The sequence below is a fragment of the Artibeus jamaicensis genome, unplaced genomic scaffold, assembly GCF_021234435.1.
Source record: "Artibeus jamaicensis isolate MK-2021 breed Jamaican fruit bat unplaced genomic scaffold, CSHL_Jam_final scaffold_847, whole genome shotgun sequence".
NCBI classification, from domain to species: domain Eukaryota; kingdom Metazoa; phylum Chordata; class Mammalia; order Chiroptera; family Phyllostomidae; genus Artibeus; species Artibeus jamaicensis.
Window position 1 is genome coordinate 9,384,604 of NW_026522057.1, and position 9,084 is coordinate 9,393,687.

Consider the following 9,084-nt stretch of genomic DNA (forward strand, 5'->3'; position numbering starts at 1 on the left):
GGCCAGCTTGCCTCCAAGCGCCACCACCCGAGTCATCTTCACATACATGGAAGGTCAGCTCTACCAATACAGGGCTCATCCTCAGCATTCCTCCCATTTCCTAGAGGGCTCATCAGGCCCTAAGCACCTCCCACAACCTGGCCCTTCCCTCCTCCTGGCCTTTGCACAAACTTTTCTCTGTTAAATACTCAGTATCTTCTTACCCTCCCCAGTGAGCTCCTGTTCACCAGTCAAGATCCGGTTCAATCGTTCATTTTTTTTCCTGCAACTTTTGTGACTCAGAGGCAAAGATTCGGTTCTGCCACAGTCTCTTCTACCTCGCTATCCTGCCATTGTCTGTTCTTACTGAGTTGTAGGTGCATGGTGGGGATATGATGCAGGCCCTTGAGCTGCTCATTCTGATGGGCAGAAAGGGCCAAGGTAGGAGCGGGGCAAATGATCTAAAGCTGCCTCCCAATTACCAATGGGCCAGGATGAGGTGGGATGAGGTGCAGGGCCCACTGGAGTTGAACTGTGAAGGGCTCAGCTGGCGGGCTTGCTTCGGGAACAGTGTGTCCAGTAAGGGAGCACACTGCAGGGGCCAGAGTGGCTGGGGCACTGGATGGCCACGGGACAGAACGGGAACAGACATTGCTTTGGCCATGGACTAAGGGACAGCTTTTGAGGGGGCTGGGGCAGTGGGGATGAAGAGGGAATGGTGCCCAAGGCATTTCAAAAGACAGAACGTTTAGGACTCCAGACTGCTGAGGGGCAGGAGGTGTATGTTTGAAGGTTTAAGGTGCTAGCCAGAGTTGGGGTTGCAGAGGCCCAAGACAAATGATGCAGGATGGAAAAGAAAGCCTGGGGAAAGCAACTGCCCCCCTCCTCTCCCGCCCTGATGCACATCCCAGCAGCGTCAATATACACACCTCGCATGTGGTCAAGTCCTGTTTATTTTAGAAGCATAAACAGTGCAACTAGAAAGGAGTGATGAGAACAGGACACCAAGTCCCCTGACGGGCCAGATCCCGCGCAGGCTCCGTGTGTGTAATCAAGGCCGACCCAGCAGCCTCGACCCGCCTTTGCCTGTGAGGAGAGGGCGTGAGGACAACCTGGGTGGAGGAGAGTCTTCCATGACTCTGGGGGTGGAGCAACATGGCTCCAGGTTCCTCTGAACCAAGTGAAAGAGGCCAGAGGGCCCACACCTTCGCCCAGGAGCACCCCAAGCTGGCTCTGTCTGTGCCTGGGGCAAAGCCAGACAGAGTTTCTGGAGAGAAAACCATGGTTCCTCTGGTCACCAGGAAGGCCTCAGGCATTCAAGAACAGCCTACGATGAGGCCCTATGGCCAGCAAGTACCCGCTTCCCCCTGCCCTGGTCATCTCTGCAGTGCCTTCAAGAAGGAGGCATCCAAGGCAGTCAGACTTCCCAGGCCCCACTGCTGGCTGACTTAAGCCCCAGATTCCTACAAATATTGCTTCTTGGAAGCATTGCTGATGCAGCTATTAGGGGGGTTCTGGTTACTCTGGGGGTATGGGTCCACGAACGGGGGAGGCCTGGACGAAGCCAGCCTCTCCATAGACAGGTTGGCCCAATTCTGCTCACTGAATGGGGGCCCACTGTAGGTGGGGCATGGCTCGGATGAGGGCTCCTGGTCCATGGGGAGGTAGAAGATCTGGTCAGCATGAGGCCCCGAGGGGCTGTCCTGAGCTGGAGGGGCAGCCTGGCCCTGCCGGGCCCTCAGTTTCCGGATGAGGTAGCGGCACAGCAGGTGCGCCAGCTCCAGCAGGTTGAGGAACAGGGAGATGAATCCAACCACCTGCATGAAGATGATAAAGATAGTTTTCTCCGTGGGGCGAGAGACGAAGCAGTCCACACGGTGGGGGCACGGTGGGCGCTGGCACACAAACAGGGGCTTCATGGTCCAGCCATAGAGATGCCACTGCCCATACAGGAAGCCCGCCTCTAGCAAGCTCTTGCAGATCACGCTGACCACGTAGGTGCCCATCAGCGACCCTTGGATTCGCATGCGACCATCTTCTGCCACTGAAATCTTGGCCATCTGACGCTCCACGGTTGCCAGCGCCTGCTCCACGCCTGGGTCCTTGCCCAGCAGTAACCGCAGCTCCGACTCCTTCTGCCGCAGCCGCTCCTCACGCCGGGACAGGTAGATGACATGGCCCAGGTAGATGAGGGTGGGCGTGCTGACGAAGAGGAACTGCAGCACCCAGTAGCGGATGTGGGAGATGGGGAAGGCCTTGTCATAACAGACATTGGTGCAGCCCGGCTGGGCTGTATTACACTGGAAATCCGACTGCTCGTCACCCCACACCGACTCCCCGGCCAGGCCCAGGATGAGGATGCGGAAGATGAAGAGCACCGACAGCCAGATCTTGCCCACCACAGTGGAGTGCTCCTGGACTTGGTCCAGCAGCTTTTCGAGGAAGCCCCAGTCGCCCATGGCTCCTGGGCCTCCGTCTGCAGGGAGACAGAGGACACTTCAGCATGGCATCCTTCTCAGCTGCCCCCTAGCAACCAGCCTGCAGTGAGGTCTGCCTTGCCCCAGGCACCTAGAGGGAAACTGAAGCTCAAGGTGGAGAAGGGACTAGCCTGGGGGCTCACACCCAGCAGGGTGGTCAGGACTAAAGGCAGATCTTTGGATGATGGCTGCTAAGCTCCGCTCCGGCAAGGGTACAGCTAGGTTCGTGTCTAGTCACACATCTGTGTCCCTCTTGTTCCCAGCCCTGAGAGTCCCAGCGTGTCCACAGCCCCCAAAAGATTCAGATCAAGTTGAGGCTCCTGAAACTATGGGAACAGAGAATTTGAGGTACTTATCCAAGGTCACACAGCTGTGCCATGTCCCTCCTCCCTTTCGTCTAGGACATGCTGCTGTCCCCAGACAGTGGAAGGGGGTGGTGGTGCTATGTTCAGCTTCTCAGGGGGCCCAAAGCTCCAGGTCCCCACTCCCTTCCTCATATCTCATTCCTACCTTCGAGTCTGGGTAGGAGGGGTGTTAGACCCTAAAGGCCACATCCCGCATTAGCTCCACCCGCCAGCAACAGCGGCAACGTGCTCTTAAGTATGGGATGCCCCACCGGTCCCCTTTCTGCTTCCCTCTCAACCGACACCCCTCCGCCCCCGCCCCACCTGCCCCAGCCAGGCTGTTGCTGCCAAATTCTAGACTCTCCAATTGTCATAGCTGGGTGGAGGCATAGGCCACGAAGTTCCCAGAACATCTTAGGGGAGGGGGAGGGGGGTGAGGAAGGAAAGGAGAGAAGGAGCAAAGCTGTTCCCAGTCAGACTCTGGACCCAGACCTGGGTTCCAATCCCCACCTCCTCTTACAAACTGGGGCCTCGCTTAAGTGAAGACCTCTTAACACCTCAGTCTCCTCTCTTGTAAAATGGAAATCATAATATTCCTTCCTCTGGGGTTGTAAGGATACAATGAAAGAACGTAGGACCCTTGTTAGCACAAAGCCTGGCCATAGACCCCCCTCTGAGCATCTGAGCAGTAACCCTCAGCTCTGGTCAGGTGGCAGGTGGCCCCCCGGCCCCCCACCCCAACCACAACTCACCGCCTGCCTGCCAGGCGGCCCAGGTGGCAGCGGGGACTCTCGGAGGCCAGAGAAGCCCTGCAGGACCGCGCCTGGAGCCTGGGGCTCCTTAAATAGCGCCGAGGGGCGGGGCGGGGGCAGGAAGCGGGGCGGGAACGCCGGGCAAAGCTTTTCAGAGCCGGGGGATGGGAGGCGAGGTGCCGACTACTTCTCGGGACTCCCAAGGGAAGCAAGCGGCTGCGGTGGTGGCCCTGGGGGCCGGGGGTTACGGGGGCCTCTCTCCTCCTCCACCCACCGGTATTCCAGGCGGCCAACTCTCCGAGCCGCCGCCGACCTTGGGTGATGGAACAGTTAGTTCTCCAAGGCCAAGTTTCTCAGGGCAGGGTGTTGGGGGGGGGGCGTGGAATAGAAAAGATTACAACAAGAATTTGCTGATCCACGCACCTGGCCGGAGGGGCTGTGAGGTGGGCAGATGGGGATGAGGAGAAGCAGTGTGGAGGAGACTGTCCTAGGGCACGACCGGTGCCGGATCCGGTAGCTAGATGCCGCCCCAACGCGGGCCGCTTCCCCCAAATCCGCTCCGCACCACGCGCCACGCTCCAGGCTCCACGAGGCTGGTTCCAGAAACAGCTGTTGCCCTGCCCTCGCTGACTCGGAAGGCTTTCCCCTCACCTGGGGCGGGCCATGCCCCAGCACCTGCTCCATCCTGACCTGTCCTGTACGGTACTTTAGCCCCTGCAGGAGACGGAGGATACCACGTTGTCTTTTCGCACAAGATGTGCCTCCTCCTCCTATGTAAGTTCCCTTAATAAACTCCTGGCGTGATGAATGCCAAAGTCTCCGAACATAACAGGGCCTCCGGGGAAGGCCCCCCTTCCCTTGACCCTGGGGGCCTGCTGTCGCAGTGAAAAGAGGGACCCCTGGGTGTTAGGCAGCCAGTGGGCCCGCACTGTGCCAGAAACTGGCAATGAAGGCTCATTAGGGCTTGGGTAACCGCCGTGCCTCCCCTCGCACCCCCCTTCTCCACCCCAGAGGCTGTGGAGGATCCGGGTTCTCAACCCGGCCTGCGTCCTTGCAGGCTTCTCTGACACCCCCATTCCTGGGTGGCTGTACAAAATCAGAGGCCAGTGGGCAACTCCCATGGGCCACTTGACACAGAGGAGGGGGACTCTCTCCACCTTTAGCTTGGATCCCATTTTCATGCCTGTAAGTGTGTGTTGAGGGGGGCAGAGCCCACCATTGCTTATTCAGGCTTCACCTGTTGATGAACATTCAGGAGGGTCTGCCGTGCTGCAGCGGTGGGCTCTGGCCACCAGCTGTCACCAGCTACAGCAGGAGTGGGAACCGAGCTTCTCAGCCCCTCAGGTCACAGGAAAATGGTAAATGTGGAAGGTTCTCTTGAGAAGGACAGGGTGACTTACAGGGCGCTTGGTTAAGAAGGTTTCCTGAAGGAGATTGCATTAGGCAGGTTGGGGATGGGGGGTGGTGGTGGGGGGAGAGCATTCCAGGCAGAAGCAATAGAAAGAGCAAAGGCCCAAGGACCTGGGGCTGCCAGGTCCTGAGACCTTGGCCACTGCCTCCAGGGTGCTGAGCCTTGGCTGCCTGGGTGGGTGGAAGCAGTAGAGCTGAAGCCGAGACTTTGCTGTTGACCCCTGTGCCCTTGGACAAGTTGCATAAACCCCTGTGCCTCAGTTTCTTCCTCTGTAGAATGGGGATAAGCAATAACATTGTGTAGGGTCGATAGGAGGTTGAACACAGAAAACAACTTTCAAATGAGTGGTGGCTAAATACATGCGACAAAAGGTCTGTGACAAAAAGCATTTGTGAGTTGGTCTTGGTGGAAACTGTGGATAAAAGGGGGGGTGGTTCTATGGAAAGTAACCTTACAGGGCGATTCGATCATAAATTCCTAACTAGGCAGGACAAGGAGAGTAGCCACATCCCAGGCCCATGGCGTCTTTAGTTAAAGGCTTATCTTTGCCTTAAGTTAGCCCTGTCCATTGTTTCTGTGAATCAAGGTCGATGCCTCTTCCAAAGGCCTTTTTCAGACCCCTCTTCCAAAGCGTGAGCCCTCCCAAGAGAGTTAAGAGCTCATCGACTGTGCTGTAATCCCATACTTACCTTGCTTGATTTTCTCCCACCTTTGAATAATCTTTCCTAGGTTCCCTCCTTAATTCCAAATGCATTAAAAAAAAAGAGCTGCAAACTGTCACTTCTTGGGAGCATTTATTTTATAGTCTGTTGAGATCTTGCTTCCAGGTGTATCCTTTTGAGTCAAGTTCATAAAAATTCTTTATGGGTTGGACCTTCTGTCAACAGAGCAGAGTGGGGCAGGGCGGTGGGGTGAGGGTAGGAGCGGAAGCTCCGGGGCTGAGTGGCGGCGGCAGGGATGGCTCAGGCGGGACAAGGCCTGGGGCAGAAAGGTCCTTGTTGCTCTGTGAAAGCGTTTAGTCACTGGACTCCTAGTGCCTTCAGCCCCAGCAGGACTTTTGGGGCAGCAAGTGGGGTGGGCTCAGCTCAGACCTCAGAACTTCAGGATCAGTCTGAGCTGAGTCTTGCGGTTCCACAAAGCTGACGAGTGCACCCACTTGGTTCTGACCCCTGAGGTCCTGAGAACAGAGGTCCCTGGAGGCAGGTTCTTGTCACCCCCCCCCCCCCCCGCCCCCCACTGCAGCCTCTGCTCCCGGAGCCCCTTTCCTGTGGCTGGGCCTAGGCTCTCCCAAAGCCTGCTGGGTCCAGCTGCTGGGAAGGAGGGAGGAGCAGGTGGGGGTGTCCAGGTTGCCCTCACCCTGCTCTTCTGCTTCTTCAGGTGCTCTGGAAGTCAGGGTTTGAATGACCTGGTCCCTTCCCAGGGAAAGGAGGATCAGCCAAGAGAGCAATCTCCATAACCTGGCCGTTGCCCCTGGAAAACATCCCTAGAAGCCCACCTCTCCCTCTGTTCCCACTGCCCTGACCCTGCTCAGGCCACCTTCTCAGCAGCCTCCCAATAGCGTGGAGGCTGGAGGTCTTCCAGCCTCCAGCCCCACCCCTTCCAACCCAGCCTGCACCCTTCCCTGACCAGAACACTGCTCTCCTTAAACCCTTCTGTGGCGCCCCATTGCCCCCTGGCCTCAGCCACTTCTCCAGCTTCGTCCCTTTGCCCTTGCACCTGGTGATCCAGCCAGACTTCACTGCTGTTCTCGGTGCTCTCGTCTGTGTCCATGTTCTTCCCTGTGCCAGGAGCACCTTCACATGCAGAGTCTCACAAGTTTGTCAGGCCTTTGCTCTGGTTGCCTTCTCCCGGAGCCCCCTGGCTGTCCTGTGCTGGGTTAGGTGTTCCTTTGTGCTCTCAGGGGCTCAGGTCCTGCCCCTGCATGCACTTAAAAAGTTTTGCTTGTGTTAAAAAACACAGACTATGTACCGTCTTAACCACTCTCAAATGCAGCACTAAGAGTGTGAAGTCCGTTCGTATTGCCATGCGGCGGATCCCCACCTGTGCGTCTCGCCAAGTTCAGGTCAAGTCCAGCTCTCTACCCCACTGAGCAGCTCCCCGCCTCCCCTCCCCCACCTGGTGCATTGTTTACTTCTGGTTACCCGTCTCCCTGCCCCATTAGATGGTGAGCCCCTTGAGGGCAGGCAGGGTCTTTTGTAAAAGAGTTTATTTATTTACTCTTAGAGAGATGGGAAGGAAGTGAGAAAGAGAGGGAGAGAAACGTGTGAGAGATACTTCGATAGGTTGCCTCTCCCATCCCCACACACCTGGCCTGTAACCCAAGCATGAGCCCCGACTAGGAATCAAACCAGTGACCTTTCAGCTCACAGGCTAGGACTCAGTCCACTGAGTCATGCCAGCCAGGGCAAGCAAGGCAGGGTCTTGTTTACATCTGCAGTCCCTGGCAGGTCACCAGGCCCATGTATGAATTTATTTATTCAACAAGTAGTTACTGCCCCTGGTGCTGTGGCCCTGTCCTGGGCACTGAAGAGCAAGCAGGGGACAGAAATCCCTGTCCTAGTGGATTTTATACTCCACCCTGGGGGAGACTGATGAACTAAAACGTGGAAGCTGTTTGATGGTAATAAATGTTATGTGGAAGGCACAGTAGGAGGAGAAGGTCGAGGGTGCAGTTTCCGTTTTGAACAGAAGGGAGGAGACATTCTCATTAAGGGGCTGACAGCTGACGTCCCTTTGATGAAAGCCTTTGATGAAGGCTTTCATCATCACCCTTTGATGAAGGGAGGGGAGCCCCCTGGCCCTGGCGGGGGTGGGGAGGGGGGGAGGTGGGGGAGTGGAGAACATTCCAGCCTAAGGGAGCCTCCAGTGCCAAGCCCCCGAAGCAGGAGGCTGCCTGGCATTTCCTACTTGGGGAACTGCAAGGAGGTCAGTGTGGCTGGAGTGAGGTGGGTGAAGAGAAGGAGTGGGTTCCAAAAGGGAACACCCAGGTGCAGGCCGGGGCGGAGCCTGGGTGAGAGGCTTCGGGGCTTTGGGCAGAGGCCGTGACACAGCCTGACTTGGGTTCTGACAGGATCAACCTGGGTACTGTGCGGCCATACACTACAGTGGTGAATGGTGGATGCCCCCCTCTCATATAGGCCTTACTGCCCAGCTGTGTAGAGTCCGGTCAGCGGACGGCCTCCTGCCATTAATGACAGGGGAACTCAAAAGTTAAAGATTTTAAGCCTTGGTTGATAGGCTTAAGTGATTAATGCATGTGGAAGGCTGTTATTCCAGGAACTGGAATGCATGAACACCTTCCAGGTGACAAGCAATTTAGCCATTGTGCGCCAGGAGGTCTGCACGCCATGCAGGTGGCATCTGAGCCATTGCGTTCCAGGGAGGGAACGCGAGCGATGCAGATAAACGGCCGTGGATCAACCAGTGAAGAAGCACTAGGGAAATCACCTCCAGACCGAAACTCTATCCTATCAACCCAGACTCCTTACCTGCCCTTTCTTCTTCTTGTAAGAAGGTCGGCTTGAAATGACACATTAAGATGGTTTATGAAGGTACATAACCCTCTATCTTCTCAGATCGCCGGCCATCTGAACAGAGCGTCCATAAAGGTTCAATCCTTGTCACTACTCACTGGTTCTGGTGGTGACGGGCAGCACGAACACTGACTTTTCCCATTTTACTAACACACGCAGGTCTGCTTCAGCTGTCCAGGTGGCCAGGCTCTGCTTGGGGTGGCCCCAGGCAATGAGTGAGCCCAACCATTGCCGCTGAATGCAGACTTCTCCACGAGACCATCTTGGTCCGGACACAGAGCTCCCCGCCACAGGTCTTGTTGCTCTGTCTACTTTGTCCCCTTTCCATTCACGGGTCTTCCTCCCCAGAACATCCTTTGTGCTCCTACTCTTCCCTGGTGTCTGCTTCCAAGGCGGGCAGGAGGGAGATTGTGGCAGTGATCCAGGTGAGAGATGTTGGGGGAGTCTTAGTCGGCTTGGGATGCAGTAATCAAGTACTATGGACCGAGGGGCTTAAACAACGGAAGCAGATTGCCAGCGTTCTGGAGGCTGGAGGGCTGAGATCCGGGTGCCTGCATGGCTGGGTTCTCCGTGACCGCCCTCTTCCTG

At 56.6% G+C, this 9,084-nt stretch overlaps 1 protein-coding gene across 1 annotated transcript; it reads right to left on the bottom strand.

The window, feature by feature from the left end:
- Window positions 1-914: 914 nt before the first annotated feature.
- Window positions 915-3,604, bottom strand: GJA4 (gap junction protein alpha 4). The gene is made up of 2 exons (XM_037149775.2): window positions 3,553-3,604; window positions 915-2,455 (listed from the first exon to the last, which is right to left on the bottom strand). Exon 2 carries the CDS (start codon window positions 2,436-2,438, stop codon window positions 1,443-1,445), a length of 996 nt encoding a protein of 331 aa, XP_037005670.1. The 5' UTR covers window positions 2,439-2,455; window positions 3,553-3,604; the 3' UTR covers window positions 915-1,442.
- Window positions 3,605-9,084: the final 5,480 nt, after the last annotated feature.

What these genes read in the sequence shown, in the direction of transcription:
- GJA4 (XM_037149775.2), bottom strand. Translation starts at nt 2,438, where the DNA reads ATGGGCGACTGGGGCTTCCTCGAAAAGCTGCTGGACCAAGTCCAGGAG.